The sequence below is a fragment of the Choloepus didactylus genome, chromosome 1, assembly GCF_015220235.1.
Source record: "Choloepus didactylus isolate mChoDid1 chromosome 1, mChoDid1.pri, whole genome shotgun sequence".
In the NCBI taxonomy this organism is placed as follows: Eukaryota; Metazoa; Chordata; class Mammalia; order Pilosa; family Megalonychidae; genus Choloepus; species Choloepus didactylus.
Window position 1 is genome coordinate 199,467,265 of NC_051307.1, and position 27,670 is coordinate 199,494,934.

At 42.3% G+C, this 27,670-nt stretch overlaps 2 protein-coding genes across 14 annotated transcripts in view; one reads left to right on the forward strand and one right to left on the reverse strand.

The window, feature by feature from the left end:
* Positions 1–16,444, reverse strand: part of KIF9 (kinesin family member 9) — a 69,956-nt gene extending 53,512 nt beyond the window's left edge. For 5 of the 10 annotated variants that reach the window (XM_037849690.1, XM_037849668.1, XM_037849659.1 and 2 more), the window contains exons 1-5: positions 16,120–16,444; positions 11,801–11,894; positions 9,742–9,907; positions 7,872–7,978; positions 6,155–6,379 (exon numbers count right to left, since the gene is read on the reverse strand). In XM_037849690.1, coding sequence (XP_037705618.1) covers positions 6,155–6,379; positions 7,872–7,978; positions 9,742–9,907; positions 11,801–11,894; positions 16,120–16,235 — 708 coding nt within the window. In that variant the 5' untranslated portion in view covers positions 16,236–16,444. Of the gene's footprint in view, positions 1–6,154; positions 6,380–7,871; positions 7,979–9,741; positions 9,908–11,800; positions 11,899–14,950; positions 15,197–16,119 lie in introns of all 10 variants that reach the window. The other 5 variants (XM_037849649.1, XM_037849641.1, XM_037849682.1 and 2 more) reach the window with 5 other exon arrangements.
* An 18-nt stretch (positions 16,445–16,462) lies between these two features.
* KLHL18 (kelch like family member 18) overlaps positions 16,463–27,670 on the forward strand; it is a 78,162-nt gene continuing 66,954 nt past the window's right edge. For 2 of the 4 annotated variants that reach the window (XM_037849751.1, XM_037849761.1), the window contains exon 1: positions 16,463–16,741. In XM_037849751.1, coding sequence (XP_037705679.1) covers positions 16,613–16,741 — 129 coding nt within the window. In that variant the 5' untranslated portion in view covers positions 16,463–16,612. Of the gene's footprint in view, positions 16,742–22,357; positions 22,429–27,670 lie in introns of all 4 variants that reach the window. The other 2 variants (XM_037849735.1, XM_037849725.1) reach the window with 2 other exon arrangements.

Sequence of the window (27,670 nt, forward strand, 5' to 3'; positions counted from 1 at the left end):
ATTTAATATTCAAATCTCCCAGGTTCCCGGAGATTCCAGGCCACCGCAAGACTCTAAGCCTTCATTTCATTTCAGCCCCACACCCTCTCTCTCGCTGTCCCACAAACCACCGGACTTGGCGTAGTGTCCCTGGGTTCTCTGAGCGGGTCCCCCTGCCCAGCCGCGATCCTCCAGGAGCTCAGCTGAGGGAATGCCGTGCTACGTCACCAGTGCACGCCGTTCCTCAAGGGAAGCCCTGGGCTGCCGGGCCGTGCAGGGTCGCGCTCAGCCTGATGCAAAGATGGCCGAACGGGGCATCTCAACACCCCCCTCCTCGCACAGTTCCTCCTTCCCAGCTCCGGGACCCTTGGCGGTGTTCTGAGCTGTGGGCACAGCCCCGGGTAGGAGTTTATCCAGCCCTCTGGGGAGCCAGCTGCTAGCCGCGGGGTTTCTTTCTGTTTCTGGCTCTCCCCTCTGCTCCCCCAGCCCCGGGGGTATCTGCAGCAGGCTATCCTCCAGGCCAGACACCGAGAGGCTGGCCCAGCCCCCTCTTGCTGTGTTTTACTGAGTGGTTCCCACTATTGCAACTGCAGCTGCTCCTGGGTTTTTCCCTTCTTCTTCTTTTTTTTTCTTTAAAGAGCCAGTTGGTCTCCAAACGCCAACCCCTGGCTTCCCCAGACCGCCGCACGGCTGCGGGTCTTCCAGCCAGCTTACTCACTCATTTCAGAATGCAGACTCCCGGTTTCACCAAGTATACAGCCCCTGTGGAACTAGCAGACCTCATCCAGCTGGCGCATCACTGTAACCGGTATTCTGGGTCACTTTCTGGTTTTTAGCTAGTGTTTTTCACAGAGTTGTTTTTTTGCCCTGTCTCACCTAGCTGCCATCTTAGTTTCTCCCAATAAAACGTTTTTAAAATCACCTTTAAAACACCAAAAAGCTGACGAGATAGTAGAAAACTGCCAGACCCAATTCTGGGAAAATCCTGCACCCAGAGAGGTAACTGGAGGATCAGAACATTGAGGCTATTTTTCCCTGAGGGCAATTGCTCATACCAGAAAACATGGACTTTGAATGACAGCTTCACTAGTTAAGAGAAATAGAAGTCAAAGCCCAGGACTGGCCCAAGGTGAGGAAACATGGCAGAGACTCACACTACACATTAAGTGAAGAGTCCAAAGAGTCTGCCCTCATGGTATGGGAGAAATAGAACTAAGCCTATTCTGACCATCAACCCTAGAGGACTGTAGATTAGTCTGCTTTAGCACTGAACAGGACAGGAAACATGAAAGGAAGGCAAAACAAAAACAAACCATCTCCCTGAGAAATTTTAGCCCAGCCTGGTGGGCCAGGGAACCTCAAGCTACGGACTTTGTTTAAACCAGACTTTGATTGGTATTGTGCCCAGATACTCTGGCTGGAGCAAATGCAAAACCTCTGATAGAAAGCATCTTCACCCTAGGCCTTGGGGAATTCCTAAAAATAATTTTTCAAGGGCAATGACCAGCACACAAAGATAAACAGGCACACAAGGAAAGAAGAATTATGAAAGTGAACAAGCAGAAAATCCCTGAGACTGCAAATATTGGAAATATGAGAATGATTATATAACAACTATGATTACCAGGTTTAAAGAAATAAATAATAAGCTTGAAATTATCTGTATCTAACAGAAAACTGTAAAATTTAGCACTTTTGAAAAAGAAATTCTAAATAGAAATTCTAGAAATAAAGAACAATAACCAATGAATATGATTGGTAGCAGATTAGATAAGGAAAAAAAGCAGAATTGGTGAACTGACAGCATCACAGGGAGACAAAAAGGTAGAAAGCTTGAAAGAGAGGGTAAGAGGTTTGGAGGATAGGTGAGAAGGTCTTACATTAGAGTTCAGCAGAAGAGAACTAAGAGAATGGGCGAAGATAATATTTGAAGAGAAAATGGCTGAAAATTCTCCAAAAAATGATGAAACATAACAATCCACAGATTCAAGATGCCCAACAAATCCCTAGCATGACAAATTTTTTAACAAGTTCTCACACAGACACATCATTCATAGTGAAGCTTCAAAAAACAAAACATTAAGATAAACTTTTAAAAGCAGTCACAAACACATAACACATACACAGAGATTACTTCTGTGGTGCTCATGAGAACGTACTTCACAACCTGTCTCCTCTAGGAAGCATAACTGACTGAAGACCCCAGCTGCTATGCTCTGAAATCTATCACTGTACTTCTAGGGAAGCCACCTATAATCTTCAGTGACCTGCATTCCTGTGTAATCCCCTCTCCTTGATTATATGGCCTGTAGTTTGCCTCTAAACAACAGAATATGGCAAAAGTGAAGAGATTTTGCAGATGTAATTGAAGTCCCTAGGAAGCTGACTTTAAGTTAATTGAAACAAAAGATTATCCTGGGTGAGCCTGGTATAGTCAGGTGAGTCCTTTAAAAGAGATCCTCCTATTGACCCTGAGGAAGTAAGCTGATATGATGTGAGAGGACCTGTAAGACGCCCTGTGAGAGAGTCACATGACAAGGAACAGAGAGTAGACTCTTGGCAGCCCTGTCAGACAACCAGCAAGGAAAGAGGACCTCAGTCCCAGAACTACAAGGAACTGAATTCTGCCAACCAGCATGTGAGCTTGTAGGAGGTCCCTAAGCTGTGGAAAGTAACCCATGCCAGCCAACACCTTGATTGTACCCTTGTGAGAAGCTGAGCTGTGCCTGGGCTTCTGCCCACAGAAAATGTGAGACAGTAAATATGGGTTATTTTAAGCCATTAAGTTTTTGGTAATTTGTTATGTAGCAGTAGAAAGTGACCGAATGTGACAGGGATACCAATGCAGACCCATTCACTGTTGGGCAATTTGGATCAAGGACTTCTGAGAGTCTTGCTGAACCTTCCATGCATAACATGGCAGTCCAGGATGCTTTTGTCCAGCCATCCCTTCCTTCATTTGGGGTCAGAGGTGAATCACGGTCTGATGGCTATCCCAGCCTTCCTTGGTTCCCTTCCTATTTCCTTTACACAGGCATTTCCTCTAACAAAATCTTTGTGCATTTAATCCTGTCTTGGCATCTGCTTCTCAATAGAGCCAATATTAAAATACTTTTAGAGTGCAGAAGAAACTAACAGGTGGCTTCTCACCAGCCACAATGGAAATCAGAGCATCACATTGTATGATATCTTCAACATGCTAAGAGAAAGTAAATGCCAAAGTAGAATTTTATGCCCAGCAAACATATTTTTCAAGATTCAGAGTGAAATATGGATATTTTCAAAAACAGAAACTGTTTGTCACCACTATATTCACACCATAGGATATTCTAAAGGAAGTAAATCAGGAAGAAGGAAATCGATCTCAATGGAAGGTTATGGAGAGAAGATAAAAAAAGAGCAAAGAAGGTGGTAAATGAGGATAAATGTAGAAGAATAATGATTATAAAAAACAGTAATAATAATGCCTAGTGGAGTTAAAAAAGCAAAACCATAAAAGAAAAGGTAAAGTTCTCATAGACCCTAGGAAGAGGATAAAGATTTTCGATTTAACTAGATTTTAAAAAATTTTTATTTTAAAACTCCTTATTTTGAAATAGTTATAGATTCACTGGAAGTGGTAAAGAAATGTACAGAGTGGGCATACTTCACCTGGCCTTCCCCAGTGGTAACAACTCACACAACTACAGGAAATTTCAAAACCAGGAAATTTATATTGGTACAATACACAGAGTTATTCATATTTCAACATGCATTTCAGTTCTACATGCACTCATTTGTGTATGTGTGTGTGTTAACTTTTGATTTTAATAAACTAAATACGCAAGTTGCTATTTCTCAGGTAAACAGAGAGAGAGAGAGACAGAGAATGAGAAAATGAATGAATGTGTAACTAGTAAAGAGGGAAACAAGCAAAAATAAAAATATTCAATTAAAAAGAAAACAAAACAAGAAAAAGAAATGTAGAAGAGATGGGATAAAAAGCACGCAACAATATGACAGATTTAAACATAAATTTAAATGGAATGAAATGCTTCAGTTAAAAAATAAAAACTGAAAGGACAGATTCTTTTTAAAATCTTCCTATATGCTCTTTACACAAAAAGCAAAAACAATAAATCTGTACATTTTCAACTAAACTGTAAGAATTTCTGTTCATCAAATGACAAGTAAAGAGAAAAAAAGGCAAGACAAAGGACAGAGCAGATATTTGCAACATACATAACTGAAAAGAAGCACTGGTTTTCAGAATATGTTAAGAACTACAAATAAGAAAGAGAAAGAAAGAAAAAGACATCTGTGAAGAAAATAAATAAAAGACACGAACAGTTACTTCACAAGAGAAGAAATCCAAATTGCCAATAAACATATGAAAAGGTATTTAATCTCATTGGTAATCGGGGAAATGCAAATCAAAACCACAGTGGGTTATACAATTTTAAAGCCAGAATAATGGGAACTCTGATAACCTACTGGTGGGAATGCACCATCTGGAAAAAGGTGGCATCATCAAGGAAAGCTTAAGACATAGTCTATGACCCAACAATTGCACTCCTTGGCTTTACCTAGAGAAATCCATGCTTACGTGTACCAGAATACATATACAAGAAAGTTCCTAGCAGCACTTTGTGAAATATCCTCAGACTTGGAAAACCCCAATGTCCATCCAAACTAGAATGGATAACTTAAACTGCAGTATAATCATACCATAGAATATTATAATGAAAATGAAAAAAAAATGACAGGAACAACATGGATAAATTTCATGTAAACAGTAAGTAAAAGAAACAAGATATAAATCATTCTACATAATTCATTTTATTCAATTCATTTATTTGGGGAAACATGTTTAGGTGGTAAAGCCATAACGAAGACCAAGGAAATGATTACCGTAAAAGTTGGGAGAGTGGCTACTTCTAGGTAGTACGAATAAAAACTTATTCATGATAACAACTCTTCACAAACTTGGAACAGAAGCAAACTTCCTTAACCTTCCTTAAGCACTAAAATCCTACAGCAAACATCACTCTTCATGGTGCAACATTAGGAACAACAACGAGACAAGAATGTCTAGTTGTGGCCACCTGGGAGGTTCTTTCTTCCCTTTAGACACAAGGGATCCAGGCATAAATCACCCGAGGACTCCTACATGACTTAAAAAAGAGAAAAAAGTTTTATTGAGGTGTAATTTACATGTCCTAAAATTCACTGTTTAAGTGTATGATTCAATGATTGTTAGTAAATTTACAGAAGCATGCAACTATCACCACAATCCTATCTTAGAACTGTTGCACTGTCCCCAAAAGTTCCATCAGGCCCACTTGCAGTCACTTCCTGCTCCCTGCTTTCTCCTGCTGATCTGCTTTCTGTCTCTAAAGATTTCCTTATTCTGGACATTTCATATGGTCTTTTGTTACTGGCTTCTTTCACCTAACATTTTTGAGGTTCATCCATGTTATAGCATATTATCAGTACTTCATTCTTTTTTATTGCCAAATAGTATTCCCTGTATGGATATACCACATTTTGTTTATTCATTCACCAGCTGATGGACATTTGGGATGTTTCCAGCTTTGGACTATTGTGAATAATGCTGCAATGAAAACCTGTGTACAAGTCTTTTTGTGGACATATGCTTTCATTTCTCTTGGGTACATAACTAGGAGCAGAATTATTAGATCTCATAAAGTTTATATTTAACTTTTTAAGAAACTGCCAAAATAGCTGCACGATTTTATATTCCCACCAGCAATGTATGAGAGTTCCAGCCTTTATAACTTTTAAAACAACATATATTGGGGATTTTTAAAATTGATTTATAAGAGTTTTTTTATATATTAAGGACATCAATCCTTACTTTTTTTCTGTACTACAAATGCACATGACTTAAAGTTAACTGGAAAAAAAGGACATATACAATTTCAACTACATAAAGAAAAAATTGCACAGGAAAAAATTCTGGAAGGAAATAAGCCAAAATATACATTGTTGCTGCCTTTTGTGGAAAACAGATTACAAGGGAATTCTTTTTTGTTGTTTGTATCTTTTTCAGTACCATCTGAACCTTCTAAATAAGAATATATTAGTATTCATTCTGATCATCAAAGCAAGTAAAATACTAAGGAGGGAGGAAGGCAGAGAGAAAGAGAGAAACCCTTAGACTTGATCATCTCACCTCAAAAAGGAGACTGAATGCATCCTCCTCCTGACTTGTAAGGTGGACCGACAAGCCCTTAATGAAGACCCCTTGTGGATTTTCCACAATGGTCATTGGTGTGTCTGAGGGTCCAACGTAGGGCAGGGTGGACAGGAGATCAAACAGGCTCTCATTATAGATTTCCAGGTAGGAAACACGCACAGTAATGGCATGTGTGGGGCGTTCTTCAATCATCTTAAAAACCTAGATGGGAGATTGAATAGCAGTTACCGATAGCAGAAATCCATTAATCAGCTAGTGTTAGTGGAGTTCTTACCTCAGGAGGGAACATCCTTGTTCTAAAAGAATTTACAGTCTAGTTGGTGTGATGGTAGAAACCAAGCCACAACTCAGCCTTCTTGACTCCTCAGTACTTATCAGTAGGTTACTTAGGACTGGCCTCTTCCCCCTCTCTGGACCTTAATTATCTTACCTGTCAAATGGAGAGTTGGGCTGGAGGATCCCTGAGGTCTACCTCACTCTGACAGTCTAGATCTGTTCTGCCCAGTATGGTGTTCACTAACCACAGATGGCCCCTGAGCACTTGAAATGTGGTTGATGCGAATGAGGAACTGAATTTTAATTAATTTTAATTTAAATGCAAAAACTGATACTTGACTGTTATTGGTAAGCTTTTAAGTATGTTTGGAACAACATGGGTATGTGAATTTACTTTTTCAACTGTAAATTTTATGAAATTTAAATATCAATCAAGTATTTCTGATGAATAATATTTAATGTCTGAATTGAGATGTGTGGTAAGTACAAAATACACACCAGATTTTGAAGACTAAGTATGAGAAAAAGCATGTAAAACATCTCTAATAATTTTTGTATTGATTACATGTTGAAATATTTTGGATATATTGAGTTGAATCCAACATATTATTAAAATTAATTTCACCTGTTTATTTTACTTTTTAAAATGTAGGTATTGGAAAACTTAAGATTACATATGAGGCTCATACTATATTTCTATTGGGCAACACTGCCCTAGAGTACTAAAATCTAAGATACTGAAGCTTGGCAGTGGGATGTTAAGGATACTGCTTTCAAAACTGGGGCATGGATGGCTTATACAGTAGAAGGATGCCTTACACTTCTTACAGGACAAGGCTGTAAAGCCTCAAGATGCCAATCGGGAAAGGCCCTTTGCCTGCTGCCTCCAACCAGAAGGTCTTCACAGAACCCAGGCTAACGGACCCCAAAGGTAGGCCCTTTTGCCCTGTCTTCAGTCATACTTCCCAGACATTCCCCCAGGACTGACCCAGCCCTGAGAGCTGAGGTCATGTCCTGCTCTTCCTTTGTCTGCTCTTACAGGGGCTGTGGTGGTGGAAGAAACCAGAGCAGCCCAGGAAGGAAGCTCTGGAAGGGTCCCTATCCCCCTCATTAAAACTAGGATCTCCAAAACCTTAATTACAGGATCACAGGTTGTCAGAGCAGCAAGAAGCCAGTTAGCATGCCTGATGCCCTCTTTCATGAATGAGGAAACAGGCTCAGCATGGGGGTGTGACAGAGGCTGAAACCCAAACTCCCACAATCTCCTTAGCCATGCATATCCTCTTTCCTGCACAGTACAGGTTGCAACTCCTTTGAGGGCCAGACCCCACTGTCTCCAGTAGTCAGCCTGCGGTCTGCAGCGTCTGTGTTGCAGAGAGGGGACCTGTGTGGCCTCTCACCCGTGGGCCTACTCTACCTGCTGCAGGGCCCGAGGGAGGATCCCCCGGTGCTGGTAATTCTCAGTTGCCCCGGTCATGGTGTATGTCTTGCCGGCTCCCGTCTGCCCATAACACATGATGGTGCCTGTGAACATTTCAAAACATGTTTCAGTGATATCCAGAAAAAGAACTCCAAGGACAGCTCTCCCATCCCTAGCATGTCCAGGCCCAATGCATGTCCAGCACCAGCCAGAAGGACTCCGGTCTGAAGGCCAGGAGGAGCCAACAATGGCATCAAGAATTCCTGCCATGGAGGTGGATAGGCAGGGGAACAGGGGCATACATGTTTAAAACACAGACATCTGCTCTGAATCTATGTTCCACACTTGCTCTACCTCCCTTCTTCAAGAGAGGATCTGGCCCGAGGGCTTCTGAGGAGAACAGGGAATCTCAAGGAACAGAGGAACTGAGACCTTTCCTAGAAAGATAAGGAAAATCAAAGCACTGGACTCCTGTCCTTCTTTGACAAAGCCAGGAACTGCCAGGGTCTCAGGGGTCAGCCTCCCTGGGGGCCTGGCCAGGCAGGAGGCAAGAATTCTTTGTAGACTGCAAGTTCCCACATGACCAAACAGGGCTGCTGATTGGTCCATGAAACTTCCAGAAATGGGACCACAACGAACAGCCACTGATCTGATCCCATTTCACTGCCTGCCCTAGGAAGACTTTCACTTGTACTTCTCCCATCCTTTAGGTCTACCATCACCATTAGGCTCTGGGATGCAAACTGCACAACCACCTGGGCTCCGGACCCCATCTGCTGTTCCTCCTGATGTGGGCAGGCTGAACCAGACCCCATCCCAAAGACTGGTTCTGGGCATTTACCCAACAGATCTGCATGGGCAATGCTAGGCAACAGAAATCAAATTGCCTTTGTCACACAGATGCTCTAGTTCCTCGGATTGGGAATGGATTTTACATGAGGGGCCCTAACACCAGTATGTGAGTTGGGGCCAGAAACAGTATTTACTTACCTAACACAAATGAGAAGGAAGGAGTCACCTCAGCTGAAAAGAGCCCCTGGCTGGGAGTTAAAGCCCATCTGTGGTTCTACAGCCCAAAACTCTTAACCTTCCTGGGTCTTAGTTCCTCTGTCTCTACCTCCTCAGAACCATACCCTCACAGGGAGTCATGAAAACCAATGAGAACATCTTTGGGTCACTAGGGACCACACCTACATGGGTGGGATAAATCAGTGTTTGGATATTCATACTCGATGCACTTTTAAACAGACCTACAACATGGCTTGCTCAAAGCAAAACGGGACATTCTAGTCAGCAAGTCACCAGATCAGCAAAGTCTACAAACTGATATACTCTTTTAAGGACAATTTCTAAAACAATCTTATTGAAAAAGTTTACAAAAACTTTACCCCAAATCTGTTTTTAATGTGAGAAAATCAAAATCTGCTCAAGTTTTTAGCAATATATGTTAATAATCCTGTATTGGAATATAAATAGTTGATTGATTGTGCTGGTAGAATGAATGGAAAGAGCTCCTAGCAGATAGTGGAGACAAAAATGTTCAGATGCCATCAAACTTATCATAAAGACATATCTCCAAAACTAATGCTTGAGGGATTTAAAACAGAGTAATAGTTGAATCCCCACAACCTATGGAGATCCAGAATTACTTAATCTTCCTACGAAGGTAGGATTCCAGTTGCCCATAATGTCATCGAGCAAATAGTAAGTTTTCCACCACAAGAACATGGAGACAGACAAATAAGCAAACAAATATTAGTAAGTAAGGTTATGTTTTATTTTATTCACTATAAAACACTTGCACCTCTGGCTTCCAGAGGGGCTCTGAGGGATCTTACCTAAGGCAAGAACTAATTAACTAAATTACCATTATAGCCATCGAGGGCCTGAGAAACCACATCCTTGGCAACTGTCTCATAAACCAAGTCCTGGGAGGCATCATGGAGAACTCCATCCAGCTTGAATGACCAGTCTGTCTGCTGGTTATTGACAACTCCCCTCCTAGTGTCTTTTCTTAAGTGAATATCAATGCTCTGAGGAAAAAAGTTATCTGTTAGGAAACTGACATTAAAATATCACTGATAATTGAGCGTTAACCTGGAGGAAATGAAGGAAGTGAACTTATTAGCAAGTTCCAATAAGATCCCCCTTAGGAAGAACAGGAACTCTCGCATGTGGGCTGATATTCTGAATGACTTCTTTGGGATGGGAGAACGGGGCTCCTGCAGGGAGGAGAAACTGGATCTAGACTACTAAGCAGCAGAAAAGAAAAGAATAGTATCTAATGGGCTGGGTTTGCAATCTATCTCTAGATGTGCTGTTTCAAACAAAATAAAGACATATCCAAAGGTGTGAAAAAGTATAGCTTCAAATTGGGAAGATGTTTTTCAAGAGCCGTGTTTTACAGATCTTAGATGTTCAGGTTTATGATCCTAGAGGGAAACTTTCTGTGGGGTGGGGTGGGGGGAAGAATTTCCCACCTATAATACAGAAGTAGAAAAAAGGACTGGCCTTCCCACATCTAAGAGGCATCATCTGTGAGGCAGAGGGAGGGTTTATTTGGTATGTATGGGAGAATAGGACAAAATGAACCCCTGTTCATCTTTCTTGCCCCTTCACAGTTATTTTGTGCTGTTTTCTCTGGTTTGTTAATAAACTGAAACTATTCTTCAAACAAAACTGGAGCTCTTACTAGCTTCAGTACATCTCATCGTTAACATACAGGGTACTATCTATGTTGGTTCCCCGCCCTACCCTCCATCTATGACATGGGAGTCGAGCAAATGTATCATGGTCTTATGCAACAAGCTTTAGATCCATTTACTAAGCACAGGGAGGACTTGGATTAGGTTCGCAAGAACAGTGGCCTTGGCATGAGAGGCTTAGGTTCGAGCTCCCTCTCTCTGGTTACTGGTGGTGAGGCCTTCCCAGCTCTGCACTGAGCACCTACATACATTCATACACTCTAGGTCAATGTATGGAACAACAGAGTTACTCATTAGTATTCGAGTATTGTAAATTGGAGGTGTCCAATTTACACATTGTGAGCAGATTTTCAAATGCATGCCTCTCCAGAGCAAGTCACTGTGGCAGCAGTTGACTTAGGGATTTACTGGGTAAGATCAGTGGTAGATTCTAATCTTTTTAATGGGACTTCTGATGCCAAAACTCTCAATGAAATCTTACACTGGCTGCCCTAATCCAGGAGCCAAGACCTGGTCACATGCAGAATACTTAAGACCAAGAGGTCTTGGCTCCATTCATCCATTAAATGCTCTGTGCTTCTGTGTTCAACAAAACCATGTCCAAAAGGGTGTATCTCATAAGGCCACACATGAGCTCCTTTTTGACTGCCAGGACTTTGAGGCTAAAGCAGTTTGCCTTGAATTCTTCCATTAAAGAATGTCTAAATGCTGCCCATAATTGGCCCACACATGAATGCCAAATGAAAACATCTAACATTCTCAAGTTGTCCTAAGCTTCTCAGGCTTCAGAAGGGTTCTCAGGACAGTGGTGAGGGCATGGAATGGATAAATCTTTTGAGCTCTCTCAAGAGTTTCCTCCACTGCTTGGTAAGTTTAACAGTAACCAATTTAAGAGATTCTTACTTACCCCTCTAGGAGATTACATAATGGCAGACCCAATCACCAGAAAGTTTTACGAGTGTGTAGAACTGTCAGTTTTTCTGTGTCAGATACAAGTTTAAAAGTAAACTTAGTAACAAAAAGACAATATGAAATGGGAGCTTCATGAGTTTCCTCATCAAAAATTGTAGGAGTAGATTGGACTTGATGAACTCTAGAGTCCAGCTGAACTTTCCCAAGTCTGTCTTGGTCCTTAAAAGATTGTATGGAAACAAGGTCATGTTCTAGTGAGGTGGGACAGAAAGAGGCCCAGGCACATGAAGGCAAACATACTGCACTTACTTTGTTGTCATCTCCGTATTTGATCATTTCATGAGCAAAGTCATCAGTGGGTTTGACACGGACAAACGCATGCACTTTTTTCCTAGTACCCATTCTAGCTAAAGAGAAGAGAACAATGAAATTTTCAAACAACAATTAGAAAAGGAGATGTCATTCACTAAGGAGATCAGAAAAGAGTGATGTACAGTCCATTTTACCCTATCCACTTAGAGCCAGCCTTCTTTTTTAACTGCCAGCATTTCAGTGCTCTATCCACAGAATGCTAGCTGCTCAGCGAATACATGTACTTCCTGCTTCATGGGCTGCTTCACCATTTTCCTCTGATGTCCCCAAATGTAATTACCAATGACCAGAATACAAAGCAGAAAGGATACTCCCTTGAGGGGCCTAATCTTAGATATGGTTTCCAGAAATGTTCTGCATCTAAGATGAGTCTACTTGTGATTTGCCTCATTTATCATATTTTCCTCTAAAATACTTGCAATGAAAAACATTAAAACTAATTTTCTTTTCTTCATTTACATACCTTACCTCAGATGCAGCACCCCCTCCTCTATCTCCATTAGCCTAAATAGATCAGAAGTTGATCATCTAGGAATATATTTAATCTGCTCCGTAATTAAGCATACTGTCTATAATTTTCTTCTCAATTGAGAAAATGATAATATAATTAGATTTGGGTATCATTTTCTTTCTGGTAGCCACACATATATTTGTCTTCCCTCATTCATACTATCACAAATAATAACTGTGTATGTAATAAAATATGTTAAAATAAATGGTTGATGAGGTTTCATTGTATAGGATGAAAGCATATAAATAGAAGTAATGGGGAGGCAGATTTGGCTAAAAAGCTTTTCTAATATTTATAGCTGTCCCATAATGGAAAAGACCTTCTCAAGGTAAGGACCTTAAACACCATAAACAGTCAAGCAAAGGCTAGATGCTAGCTAGCAGAGATGCTACAAAAGAGATTGCTACATTGGGTCAAGTGTTAATTGTTCTCTAAAATCTCCTTCAACTGAAATATTTTAGAAAATTTTAAAAAATTGAATTGCACCATAGTCCTCAAAATGATAACAAAGAATTCTCATATTTGATTAGATATTAGTCTCATTGGTCAAGTCACACCAGGCCATCCTTGGGAGTGAGTGCCTCTGTGAAAATATTTAATACTAATTAGTCAGTAAAGTTTGGTTCTAGAATTGACATAGTGGAGAAGCAAATTAGATTAAGTTAGGTAAATAATGAACTGATTTGTATTGCTTTAAGGGGAACTTAAAACTTAATCAGCTTTTCAGGTGTCTTGTCATTTACACTGATGACAAAGGATTGAATACTGACAGAAAATTCCAAGAGTTCTAAGAAAGCTAATAAAAATCTACATGTAATCATCATTAATTGTATTAAATATACTTAAGTAATACTAGAAAACAAGATGAAAGTGATGAAAATATACTGAATAGCTTTGTTGGTCAAATTAACATAATACAATTTAAAACTGTTTCAAGATGAAATGTTTTTAATTTGACACATAAATAAATTTTTCTTTCTGAGATCAATCTAATGTTTTGGTTTTGGTTTTTTTAATTTAACAACATCAAGTAGCTTATGGTCATCCTGAGACTAGGCTCGCAAATTTAAATAATTTCACTTTTACAGAACCATGAGTATGACAAAAAGAATTAATGTTCCACAACGTACAAAATAGAATTCGAATGGAGAAAAGACCAAAGGGACAGGATGTGTGATGCATCATACGCTTCTCTTTTGATCTCCCTGTCAGTGTTGGACCAGTTCGATAAGAAATGAGGCCTTTGCCTCTAAAATGACCTGTACTTTCATGGGGCAGCATAAAGGAGTTGAGGTTAAAGAGAACTCCTGGAACATTTTTGAAAAAGACAACCAGCAAAGCAATTTGTTAAGTTTATTAAGGTTAGGGGAACATGAGGCAGGGGGAGCTGACTCAATTTCATCTTCAAATTGGAAAATAACAATTTCAACACAGTTATTAGAGGAAAAAAGTTTACTTGTAATATTACAAAGCACTATAACAAATAAACTGATATGATATTTAATATCTTAAAAAAACTAATTTTCAAGATCTTTACTATTAAAAAAACAAACCAGGCATAGCAAGGATTCCTCCTTTTAATTATAGTTAATTAGTTTGTTTTTTTTCCCAAAGCACATTATATATGAAAAATAAATACTAACATCTTACATGTATTATCTAAGAGAGGTGCATAAAAATGAGTCAAGATTTCAAAAATATTAATATCCTGCCACATTTCCAGATAAAATTTGTGGTGACCACTTGATTTCCTCTTAACTGTCAACAAAGTATCTCTATATAAACAATTCAAATAGACACACAGGCCCTGCCCTTTCAGTTTACAGTTTCAATTATGAGGATACAATAAAACTGTAACCCCTGTAACAAGTACTTCAAATGTCAAATCAAATAAGCAGATATAACACTTACATAATTTACTTACTGCAGAGTATGCACACACTTCCTACACTCAACTAATGATTTTGTAGATGTCTTCTCCTAGACACTGGACTTTTCTTAAATTTTAGGAAATTTTAGAAAACTCAAAAATGCATCCCAAACTGAGGAGACCAAGAAAAATCTCATCTCCAAGTTCTCTTTGATCTATTAGGAAGTTAGGAGTGGAGGGAGGTGTGTTTTGGCTCAAGGAAACACTTATATTCAATCTCTAAAGTTCTGGGAACCTTTCCCACATCAGTCCCAAGGGCCCATCCTCCTGCCCAGGGAAATTCAGATATGGTCCAGGTACCCTCTAAAAGGGACCATGAAGAAATAGTGCAGCTGTTGGAGCAGGTGCCCAGGCCTCCTTGCAGGTAGTTCCCACCCATTAACAGCACAAGGGTAGCACAGGCCAGTCCAAAGCATCACCCTTTCCCCGCAGAGTAAACCTGCTCCTTCCTCTGCCCTGCATTCTGCCAACATGCACATGCACATGCAGTCACCCCCATCTGTATTTTCCAAGGCACACCCATGGTTCTGGGTATGCCAGGAGACAGACCCACTGCAACAAGCCTATCAACCCAGTCTGCAAGTCAGCTACTCAGCAGCCCCTTAACACCCAGATATTTGGAGACCCCATGCCATCTCGCACTTACTGAAATACTGCTTGTTATCATTCTTACGCCGCTTCATTTGAATGGGTTTCAGCTCCCAAATTAAATTACAAGTAGCTTGAGGTCAACCACTGGGCCTTTTATCTCTTTTCAACCCCCCCCCCACAGTGGCCAGAACACTGCCAGTCACAAAGCAGGTACTCAGGAAATGGTAGCTGGTGGTGATGGTCATGGCTGGAACTCAGAGGGTGGCTGAATCTCCATGGGTGGGTCCATCTTCGGTCACTACTGAGAGAATGATCCATTCTCACATCCAGATCATCCCAAGGGGCATGTGATGTTACTCCCCCCACCCCAGACTTCCAATCCCTGGGCTTACACCCCTTCCAGGGAGACATTTGGTTTCCAGCTTCTACTTGCAAGAAGCCTTCTCCAGCCCTTCATATACCCTCCCTTTTAGTAGTATCCTTTCCCCTCAAGACTTTGTGGGGAACAACCCTCTCCAGTGGACATAACCTTGGGGTTTCTGGTGCAGCAAACTGGGCCTCTGAGTGGCCACCAGGAGACCTCTGAGATCCAAAGCTCTCAGTTTGCCCAGACCAGGGCCTCTCAGCGAGAACCCTCAGAGCCACTGTGGGACAACAGCAGTATCTGAACCCAGAAGCAGGACACAACTGTATCCTGCCTTGGGCTAAACACAGTGGATCCGGCAGAACCAGCCTTTCTCAACTCTCTCATCCAACGTGCCAGACCCCTTTTTGGAGGCCGAGTGACTGCAGACCTTTGACCCATTCTTGTTCCTCCATGGAGTGGTTTCCTTATCTGTAATATGAAGGGTGGGACTGGAAAAACCCAGAGTCTCCTCCAGTTCTAAACCGCCGAGTGCAGAAGAGTCCAGATGACCTCTGGCCCCTGCCTCCCACCCATTGAACCTCAAGCATATGCAGTCGCCCCTATTCGTGGGACCCTCGTGGGGCTAGGGAACGTTACTTTAGCAGACCCTATGCCGCCGCCAGGCTGAAGAGGGTCCTGCGAAGTCGCACCTCCCTCCCCCACCTCCTCCGGGGTTTCACAAAATTGAGTCAAGCCCAGGGACTCTAGGACTGTACTGAAGATGGACCCCGGCCACCAGAGCTTACGTCCCTCTCTTCTGTCCCTTCTTTCCTACCCTCCCCCCACCCCCACCCCCGCGACACGGGGCCTCTACTTACCGCTGGCGAGGCAGCGGCCCTCCCGGAAAGCTACAGCAGCAACTGCAGCAGCCGAACCCTAGCACTTGACTTGAACGCCCAAAGCGCGGCAGCCGGGCTGTGTACACAGTCGCCATGGCAACTGGCCGCTTCCGAGGATCCCGGAAATGTCGGGGTGGTGGCGGAAATTAAGTCCGCAGCCCACGACCGAGGAAGCGGGTGAGGGCAGGGCAGTATCGGGAGGACTGGAGATGGCATCGATTGGTCCAGGAAGTCTGCGGCAACCGCAGACGCAAAGCCAGGTTAACAGTAGCGAAGGAACGAAGGCTGCGTAGAAACCAGGAAGCGGGGCGGCGGAGCTTCCGGCGCAGAGGGATTTACGGCTACGGCGGCCGCGCAGGCCCGTCCAGTTTCAGCTTCACGCTCCGAGGTGCCACCTGCGCCCGCCCTCGCCCCGCCTCGTTTAGTTTCGAGCCGGCTGGCCAGGCCTGCGCAGTCGCGGCGGCCGGGGAAGATGGTGGAGGACGGTGCGGAGGAGCTGGAGGATCTGGTGCATTTCTCAGTGTCCGAGTTGCCTAGTCGTGGCTACGGCGTCATGGAGGAGATTCGGAGGCAGGGCAAGCTATGCGACGTTACGCTCAAGGTGCCGCGGGCTGTGTGGCGCGGGTCTTAGTAGAGAAGAGTCGAGTGGCAAGAAGAGAAGGACGGGGGAAAGAGGGGCAAGGGGAGAGAGAAAGGTCGAGCTAGGTGAGGGGCAGATAAAGGAGTTTGGAGAGGGACCAAGACCCGGGGGAGAGATGTGCCGGCAGAGGGAAGAGTAGGATTGAGCCCCTTTGCCTTTGAGAAGAAAGGCCCTCAGAATGGGAGTCATGGAGGTGCCCGCCCCTCTTTCCGTCACACAGACAAGAGAAAATGGACTTGGAGCCCCTCTGTGGAGGGAGGGGCTGTGGCCGGCTCTACATTCTGATGGGCACTGCTGAAGCATCTTGTCTTGTAACCATAAGTATTTCTTTTGGCCCCCCTCGAAGTTGGCGGTGCTGTTGTAGAGGCGCAGGCTTCTTAGCAGTCCTTGCCTGCCCCGATTGTTAGATTACTACCGTGACTTCATAAGTGCTTTTAAGACTAAGACGGGATCTGCAAATCTTTTGAGGTGGACAGTTGCTCTGCCCCACCACCACCACAAAGGTCCTGGAGTCTAGGATGATGGGCTGTCTGGTGGGGAGAGAGATGCTGGCATCAGTAGGGGAGGGATCTTTTAACCGCCTGTTCTCCACCAGCATTCTGGTCTCAAGAGTCAGCCTCCCTCTTGTGCTTGGCATTTATTCCTGCTTTGCCAAGCTTGTGAGCTATGTGGAGCCCTCCAGGTGAGGAGATGCTGCCGCAGGTGTTGCTCCCTGTTGCCCTTTGGCTGGAAGGCTCTCAGCATCTGTAGAGGGTCTCTGTTTGGTTTGGTTTGTTTGTTTTTTAAAGAGAAAACCGTGGTCATAAAAAAGAAAAGAACTATACAAACATCTTTTTGCTCTAATTATTTTCTACAGGGTTAAGAAAACTTTTTTTCTTCCACATTTTTGAGTCAGACCTCTGGAGGTGATAGACTATGGTGGTTAAGAGTATGGCTTTAGAGACTGAAGGATTTGGATTAAAATCCTAGTTGTAACCTTGGACAAATTACTTAATCTCTCTAAGCCTCAGTTTTCCAAATATGAAAATAGGGATAATTCCTAATTCTCAGTTTTAGTGTGAGGATTAATTGAGAAAATCTGTGGTATTCTTTGCATAATACTTGGCATAAATTTTCCACTGCTCTAAACCCTCCTGAAGGAGGTTCGTTTTCCAGGGGAGGAGTGAAGTGGCCTGTGAGGGGGAAAGGATCTTCATAAGTGGGAGAGGGGACTTCTGGTGATTTCAGACCACCTTCCAAATAAGTAGAGGCACTAAAAAGCTGGTTAGAATCTTTTTGGTGTGGGATGGGCTTATTGACCACTGGGCAATGGTTCTCAAACTCCATCAAGCATCAGAATCACCTGGAGGCCTTGTTAAAGCACTCTCTCTTAAGTCCTACCTGGGAATTTCTGATTCACTAGGTCTGAGGTGGGCCTGAGAATTTACATTTCTGACAAGTTCCCCAGTGATGCTACTCCTGATCTGAGGACCACATCCTGAGAGCCACAGCTGTAGGGTGATGAGCCTGTCCTTTTCATTGGGATATGGTCAGAATCCATAGATCATCCTCCAGGCTTCCACCTAGGTGGTATAAGTCTGGTCATTATCATTCTTGGAGCCTTGTAGTGGGAGCAGACTGAGGCCTTTCACTTCAGTATGCAGTATGCAGACTGAATCATGCCACTTCTTGTCTTCATCAGTGCCCTGTTTACTGCAGTCTGGAGTCTCTGTTCATCCTGCCCTCCTCAGTCTTCTGCTAGGGTGGTAAAGGAAAAGTTGCTTGCCTGGAGGAGAGAACCTGTACTGCCTGTTTTCAGCTCCTCCTAAAACTCAGACAAAACTGGTGCCTCCATCCATTGTGTTTCAGAGAGGGTTCTGCAGTGGGAATTGGCATCCCTTCTGCAGGGCTCATCTAAGTCAGTTACTACTCACTCATCTGCTTTACATCTTCCAAAATTTTGTTGACATTTCTAGTCTGCTCTCTCTCTCTGCTTTTGTTTTTCCTCATAAGCCTGTACCTTTGCTATTTCTTGATTGTCAGACTGAGAGACAGTATAGCACACTCTGGAACCAGTCTACCTCGGTTTGAATCTTGGCTCTGACACTGATTAGCTGTGAAAACTCGGGCAAGTTCTTTCAATGCCCAGTGATTGTTTCTTCATTTATAAAATGGGAATCATGTTAGTACCTACCTGTTGGGAATTCCATTAGTTAATCCACTTAAAAACAATCATGGAGTAAAATCTTCAAAAAGTAGGAGATATTTATTAATAAGTAAATCGGATTTCCAGAGGGAGTGGAGATAAAAGCATATGCCTGACCTACAATTTTGAATTTGTTTTAGCTTATGATGGGCTTTTTGGGTAGATTTTACCTGAACAAAATGTTTCATTGCCATAAAAGAGTTTGCAAACCACTGCTCTACTTCAGTAGCCCACATTTTATAGATGAGGACACAGGTCCAGAAGGGGAGGGGACTTGTCCAAGGTCACAGAATAAATTAGTCAGAGTTGAGACTAAACTCCTAATCTTTGTTTCCCAAGTCAGGCTGTCTTTTCATTCTCTCCTGCTGCTGCTTCTACTACAGACGGTGAATGAACAGATTTCAGTGGCTACTATATGTATTCATCTACTTCAGGTCAACTGTACTCATCCTTAATAATATGCCATCTTTTTATCTTCCTGAGTTTTAGGGAGAGTGTGAAAGTGGGTATTAGCAGGTATGCAACATACTGAAAATTTACCAACAACTCTTAAACCTAGACTTAATTTTCTTTTCTTTTTTTTTTTTTTGGAAATATTTGAAATTAAATTGCTTGGGAGTCTGTTGGATAGTTAACTAGAGGCATAACAGAAAAGGATAATATATTGGATTTTCTTTTTATCTCATTCTGCATTTATGGTGACTTGAACCTCTTTGAAAATCTGTAAGCTGTAATACCCTCTCTTCAGAAAAATGCACATGCTTGAAAATGTGCAGAATTTTGCATTCAGTTTTCAGGGTATTTTCACTGAAACCAATATTTGGACCTTGGGTTATGAATCCAACTAAATATTATTCTGCTATAAGTAAAAAATCCATGGTCCTTTTTCTTGGCAAATGACTATGTCTAAAAGGTTAGCAGGATGGTAGTGCACGACTTCTTGGCAAGCTGTGGCATAAGGCTTGGTTTGGATAGATATGTGTACCTCCATGGAGGCTCTCATCCCTCTTCCCATCGGTCAGTTTCTTCTCCTTTCCTCTGGGCTGCCAGGAGCCCAAGGTGCAGGCCATTCTTTTCCTGTCTGGTTCACCTGAGTCCAGCCATGGGGGGAATACTCCCCAGCTTGAATGAGCATTCTTCATGACTTCTTACTCAAGAGGTCTGGAGCTTCCATGTTCATATATTGCTATTCTCCCTTCACCTCCACATATTACCTTTCTTTTTCCATATTTATGAGAGCAGAATGGGGTCACCAAATTTGCATACTACTTGCTGACACATAAGCATAGAGTTGGGAAGAACCCTCTACACACACACACACACACACACACACACACACACACACACACACACACACACACACACACATTTGCAATACATTTTGTATTGCATCCACTGATTAATGGTTCCTGAAAGATCTGTTGGCTGTAGTCTTCTCATTATTTTTCCAAGGCCCCTGCTGAAGTTTCTAACCTGATTCTGAGAATATCACTTCCAGAAGAAAATGTCCTTTCCATGGGTAAAAGGCACAGTGTTAGAATATTTCCTTTTGACCCACTAAATCCAGGTACATGATTTTCACTAAACTGGCTTCAAGCACTATACATTTGAGTCTGGAATCTTGCCCAGTTTGTCATCACCACTGAATTTGTGATGAAAGAGTAGGTGGAGGAGGATATCAGGAAATGAGGTAAAGACTTGCTGATGCATGCCATTTTTATGCTATGTGTAGTATAGTGAGTTATACAGGTATAATTATAGAGCTAGCATAATCATTAAAAGGAGCTGCAGAGGTCCTTTATCAAAGCCATTCATTTTACAGATGAGAAAAAAAAAAATCCCTGAGGCTTAGAGATATTAAGGGATTTGCCCAAGGCACTAAGCCATGTTATGTGAGGGCCAACCCAGCTGTTTATTATAGAAGAGATGCATTTATGTCCTGTCAGATTACTCGTCTGCCTTATTGATGGTATGAAGCAGAATAGGGAACAGACACCATCATTAGTGTCATCTTTGAGCACAGAGGCCAGTGATGTGTGTATTTAGATGCAACCCCATCCTATTTCATGAGAGAAGAAAGATGCATGCTTTTTCTGCTAGTCTTCTCATTATGAATTCTTGACTTTTAAAATTGCACTGTATTGGAAAACTTGTGCCTATGAATATTGTTCATTCCCAGGATTGTCCCCTGACCCTTTTCAGGCAGTGGTGTTTATTTTCAGCCTTATTTCTTTTTACTGAAGAGTTAAAGCTAAGAGGAAGGATAACCTCCTCAAGGAGCAGAGCACTTGTGATAAGAATTAATATTTATTAAAAAGTCCATTTTGATCTTTTTCATTCAAATTATATTGTGGGAAATAATGTTAAGTTTGGACACCAATTAGATGAATAGAGAGCTTGGTGCTGCCTGACATGCGGGTGGGGAAAGACAGTTGGCAATACACCCTGGAAAATTGGTTACCAGCCCAGCAACATTCATGAGGCTTCTGCAGAATAAATTTAAGAAGCCTGTATTTGGGGCTCCTTATTACTGCAGGCAGTTCCTTTATAATTTTGTACGAGACTCCGTTTGTCCTTTGGCCCCACCTGGTTCAACTTTTAGGCTGGTTGATGGAAAATGAGATCACATTGATTTTCTAGAGGTGTGTTCATAGCCCCTCCTAAATTACAACCGTGACTTCTACCCTCCGACTGTTAATTTTTTGAGTGTTGGGACTCCTGCTGACTCTTTAGCATAGAAACAGCTCGCTTTCCTGTGGTAAGCTTTGGTAGACCTTTTCTACCAAACAGCTGATCACATCACCACTTTTTTCCTGTTAAGGAAAAGAGGGGGTGAACCGAGCATGTAAACGAGGGGTTGGCAAACATTTTTTGTAAAGGACCAGATAGTAAATATTTTAGGATCTGTGGGTCATATAGTTTCAGTTGCAGTTACTCAACTTTGCTGTTGTGATACAAAAGTAGCTTTAGAGAATACATAAACAAATGGGTGTGGCTGTATTTTAATAAAATTTTGTTAATAAAAACAGGCATGGACCAAACGTGCTGGCCATAGTTTGCTGATTTCTGTTATATACTGGTATGGCCCATAAAAGTATAAGGCTTTTAAAGTGTGCTCCAGCAATACTTCTGTAGTTTCAACACAGTATCTAAGAATTGGAAACATTTCTTGTTAAAGAGTACAGATGAACCACAAATGAAGAGCTTTCTTTTTCCAGCTCACTGCAGGTGATCATGGGACTGTACTGGTTGATTGACTAAATAACTGACTTAGAAGAAGTTGCTGTTAAATTTTGCATCTCATCTTTAAAGTCTTGTAGCTCTCTTGGAGCTTGAAAAAAGAATGCTTCCAAGTCACTAACTAAAGACACCGTACTCCCTTTCTGTCTCAGTTGAAGCAGAGGAGACCGTGATGGCTCCTGTGTTCCAGTGGACCTGACCATCTGTGTTCAGGGCCTTGAAGGTAAGGGTCAGAGTTTGGGCTTTTGGCAAGCAAAGTAGAGGAACAGTAGTTCAAATATGGCCCGAACTAGTTGTACGTCTGGGCAGAGTGTGCTGAATATCCAATAAGAACACAAACATGCTTTTCAAAAAATAAGCTCAAGAGAGAAGCTCACAAAGACGTGTTACGAGGTGGGCAGGTGAGGTTTGCCTGTGGTGCTCTGTGACTCCTGAGACTAAAAACAGAATTTGTCTCTATATCCATACTCACTGGTCAGAGACATTTGAAACTGAGGGGTAATCTTTACTATTCTTTGATTTTTGGAGTATGCCACCTCAGCTTTTAACAGCCAGAATTTATTAACTCAGCCTTGTAACTGCACTTCAAATGGTCACTTAGAAGGTATTGACTTCTAGGAGATACATATTTAAGTGGTGCACACACGTTATGAGCTTATTTTTCTTGTAGAATGAATTATAAAATGTAAATGTTGTGTAACTTTGACAGAGGTATCACAAGGACCAGCAAAACACACTGTGTCAACATGTCTTCCAAGTAAAGGTCTGGTGGCATATTCTATCTACAATTGACTTTCAAATCTATTTTTCTACCCTTCATTTTGCTCCCAATTACTAGATCTGCATTTCCGTTTGTCCTGTTGGTCCTCTTACTCTTTATGTCTAAAATTAATCCTCTTTCCCTTCTAAACCATCCTTCTTTTGTTCCCCTTGGGAAAGGATGGCACACGAGCCATCTAGTCATGCAGTGTTAAAACTCTAGTCATCGAGCTTTGGCTCATCCTCTCTCTTTTACCTGCCCGAGCTGCCCCCTCCATTCATCCCTTGTGCTGCCCCTCTAGGCAGAAACCCAGAGTGGGGACACCCAAATCAGGATGCCCAAATCCAGTCGTGGCCTCTCCTCCCTCTCCCTTCCTCTCCCCACCCCCCCACCCCTGATTCCTGGGTCCCGGAGAGGGGAGTGCTCCCCTCTTCCTCTTCTCTCTGGCTTTTTCATCTCATAATAAACTATGGGAGATGCTCTGGTCTAGACTGCCTTGCAAGTGAAAGTGAGAGACATGGCATCAAGTTTGCAGAGAAATTATATAATTATTTACAGAATTGTAACTTCATAAGAGTAAGAGCTATAACTGAATTGTTTATGAGGTGTCTACATAATAGATGCTCAGTAAACCATGATCCTAGTTTACATCTTCATTGCCTTTTTTTAAAAAATAAATTCAAAGTTATATGAACAGTTGGAAAAACAATACTAGTCCCTTACACAGAATTCCATCATACCCTGACCCCCCTCCTGATAGCTCCATCCACCAACTTTAACATGCTGTCACATCGCTGTTTCTTTCCCTCCCTCCCTATCTATCATCCATCATCTATTGCTCTGTCTTCTGAACGTATGAGAGTTAGCTGCACACATCCTTGAACATACACTATAATTCACGTATATACTTCCCATGAGCAAGAACATTCTTTTATGCAATCCCATTAAGTGCAGCTAAGAAGTGCAATAGATTCAACAATGATACAAAGCTTACATTCTGTATTTCCTTTTCCTTATGTCTCAACTGTGTCCCTTTGAGCCACCTGTTCTCTATCCTCCAGTCCCATCCAAGTTCATCCTTAGCATTCAATTGTCATCTAGTTAGACTGTTTTTTTTTTTTTTTTCAGTTGTGGAAACATATATACAGCCTAAATCTTCCCATTTCACCCCCTCCCTAGCCTTTCATTAGTGGGATTAATCACGTTTAGAATGTTGTAATGCTCTTTCCCACCATCCATTACTTGAGATTTCCCTTCACCTCAAACAGCAACCCTACACTCATTTCTTAACTCCGCATTGCCCCTTCCCCCATTTCTCTTAACCCAAACTCTACTTTTCATCTCTATGGTTGTATTCTCTGATAATTTCTTTGTGTTTACTATGGGGCTTAAAATTAACCTCTTAAATCCATATCAATCTTGTTTTTCTTTGATACCACCTTCACTTCAATAGGACACATAAACTATGTTTCTATACTCCTTCATTCCCCCACCTTTATATAGTTGTCTAAAATTACATATTTTACATTGAGTTCAAAACCACTGATTTGTCCTTAAGAGTTTGTGTATTTGATATCATGTAGAAAGTAAATAGTGGAATTACAGTTCAAAAATTATTGACTTCTATTTGTATTCCATTGTGGTTGGAGAATGTGCTTTGGGTATATTCAATATTTTTTTTTTTTTTTAATTTCTTGAGGCTTGTTTTATGTCCCAGTTTATGATCCCTTCTCGAGAAAGATCTGTGATCACTAGAGAAAAGTGAGTGTCCTGGTGATTTGGGATGTAAGGTACTATATATGTCTCTTAAAATTCTCTATATCTCTTTCTCCTTTCCCTGTCTCTCCGCCGGCAGGGCTCCCCTCAGAATCTGAAGTAGGGCAGGTCTTTCATTGGCAAAGTCTCTCAGCATTTGTTTGTGAAAAATTTAAGCTCTCCCTCAAATTTGAAGGAGAGTTTTGCTGGATAAAGTATTCTTGGTTGGAAATTTTTCTGAATTTTAAATATGTCATGCCACTGCCTTCTCGCCTCCATGGTGACCACTTAGTAGTCACTACTTAGTCTTATGTTGTTTCCTTTGTATGTGGTGAATTGCTTTTCTCTTGCTGCTTTCAGAACTTGCTCCTTCTCTTCAGTATTTGGCAGTCTGCTCAGAATATGTCTCAGAGTGGGTTTATTTGGATTTATTTATTTGGAGTTCACTGGGCATTTATGCTTTGTGTATATATATTGTGTAGAAGGTTTGGGAAGTTTTCCCCAACAATTTCTTTGAATACTCTTTCTAGACCTTTACCCTTCTCTTCCCCTTCTGGGACACCAATGAGTCTTAAGTTTGGACGTTTTATTTTATCTATCGTATCCCTGAGATCCATTTCGATTTTTTCGATTTTTTTCTCCATTCTTTCTTTTGTTCCTTCATTTTCTGTTCTGTGGGCTTCTAGGACACCGAGATGTTGTTCAGCTTCCTCTAGTCTTGTATTGTGAATATCCAGAGTCTTTTTAATTTGGCCAACAGTTTCTTTTATTTCCATAAGATCTTCTATTTTTTTATTTACTCTTGCAATGTCTTCTTTATGCTTTTCTAGGGTCTTCTTTATGTCACTTGTATCCCGGGCCATGGTCTTCTTGATGTCCTTTAAATGTTTTGCCATGTTTTCGTTCCTCTATTGTAGTTCTTTGATTAGTTTTGCGGGGTACAATGTATCTTCCGATATTTTGATTTGTGTGTTTGGAGTTGGATTCTCCATATCATCTGGTTTTATCATATGCATTAAGGTTTTCTGTTGTTTTTGGCCTCTTGGCATTTGTTTTGCTTGATAGGGTTCTTTCAAGTTGTGAAGAAAAAGGGATATCGATCTAATTTTTCAGGAACACAGTTTGGTGACATACACTTTCTCTAACTACCCAGCAGATGGCGTCTGTGAGTCACCTATATCCCTCAAGTCAGTTCTCAACCTTGTCTCCGTGGTGTGTGGGGAAATGATTCTTGTGGGTTCAGTTGGAGAACTCAGTTTGGGTGTGTTGCTGGAGCCGTCCGCCCTGAATGTGGGGCACGTGTACAGTGGCCAGGGAGGAAGGGCGGTTTTAATGTTCAAATCCCCCAGGATCCCGGAGATTCAAGGCCGCCACAAGAGTCTAAGCCTTCATTTCAGTTCAGCCCCAGACCCTCTGTCTTGCTGATCCACAAACCACCAGACTTGGCGTAGCGTCCCTGGGTTCTCCGAGCGGATCCCCCCTCCCAGCCGCGGTCCTCCGGGAGCTCTGCCGAGGGAATGCCATGCTATGTCACCAGTGCGCGCCGTCCCTCAAGGGAAGTCCCGGACCGCCGGGCCTTGTGGCAGCGTGCTCTCAGCCTGAGGCAAAAATGGCCAAACAGGGCATCTCAGCCCCCTCCTCCCTGCACAGTTCCCTCTTCCCAGCTCCAGGACAACTGGCGGGGCTCTGGGCTGTGGGCATGGCCCCGGGCAGGAGTTTATCCGGCCCTCCGGGCGGCCAGCTGCTAGCTGCGGGGTTTCTTTCTGTTTCCAGCTCTCCCCTCCGTTCCCCCAGACCCAAGGGTATCTGCTGCGGGCTATCTTCCCGGCCAGACACCAGGAGGCCGACCCAGCCCCCTCTTGCTGTGTTTTACTGCGTGGTTCCCACAATCGCAGCTGGAGCCGCTCCTGGGTTTTTCCCTTTTTTTTTTAAACGAGCCAGCCAGTCTCCAAACGCTGAACCCTGGCTTCCCCAGCCTGCCACGTGGCTGTGGGTCTTCCAGCCAGCTTACTCACTCGTTTTGGAATGCTGACTCCCGGTTTCACCAAGTATAAGGCCCCTCTGGAGCTAGGAGCCCTCGTCCAGCTGGCGCATTGCTTTAACCGGTATTCTGGGTCACTTTCTGGTTTTTAGCTAGTGTTTTTCACGGAGGCGTTTTTTTCACCCTGTCTCAGCTAGCCACCATCTTAGTTTCTCTCCATTGCCTTTTACATAACCCAGGATTTCTTTAACTTCAGTAATGTGTTGAGAATTCTTACAGACCCTTTGGAGAAGGATCCTTGTGCTGCTGATTGGTTTATTTTCTTAAGACTCACTCTGATTATGTCATTCTCCTGCTGAGTGACTTCTCATTTTATTTCATTCAACAGAATCCTCAGCAGATATGTCAGCACCTTCTGTGCAGCAAGCGCTGTTCTAAGTTCTGGGGCCATGTGACTGAGCAGAGTAAGCAAAGCTCCTTTGAGTGTGAGCTTACATTCTAGTGGGTATAGGGCAGCAGACATAGATAAATAGATGTAATATGTCAGGTGATGATACTGCTTTGAAGAAAAATAAAGCAGGATAAGGGACCGAGAGTCTTGTTTTTGTTAGGGACCAAAGCCAGCCTCTCTGAGTAGAGATATGAATGAAGTGAGGGAGTGATACATGAGGATATCTGGAAGAATAATTCTAGGCAGAGGGAATAATAAGCACAGAGCCCTGATACAGACAAATACTTGGTATTTTTGAGAAACAGCAAGAAGCAGATGTGGTAAGAGTAGAGTGAGCAAGGAGAAAAGTGGAAGGACATGAGGTCAGAGAGGTAACCCCCCAGGCTCAGCACAGTTCCTTGCATGGTATAGTATGGCTCAGTAAATACTTGATGAATGAATGAGTGGCTGGATGAATGAAGCCAAGCAGTAATTATTCATTTACTTATATATGAATGAAGAGTCAGGGCAGAGTATTA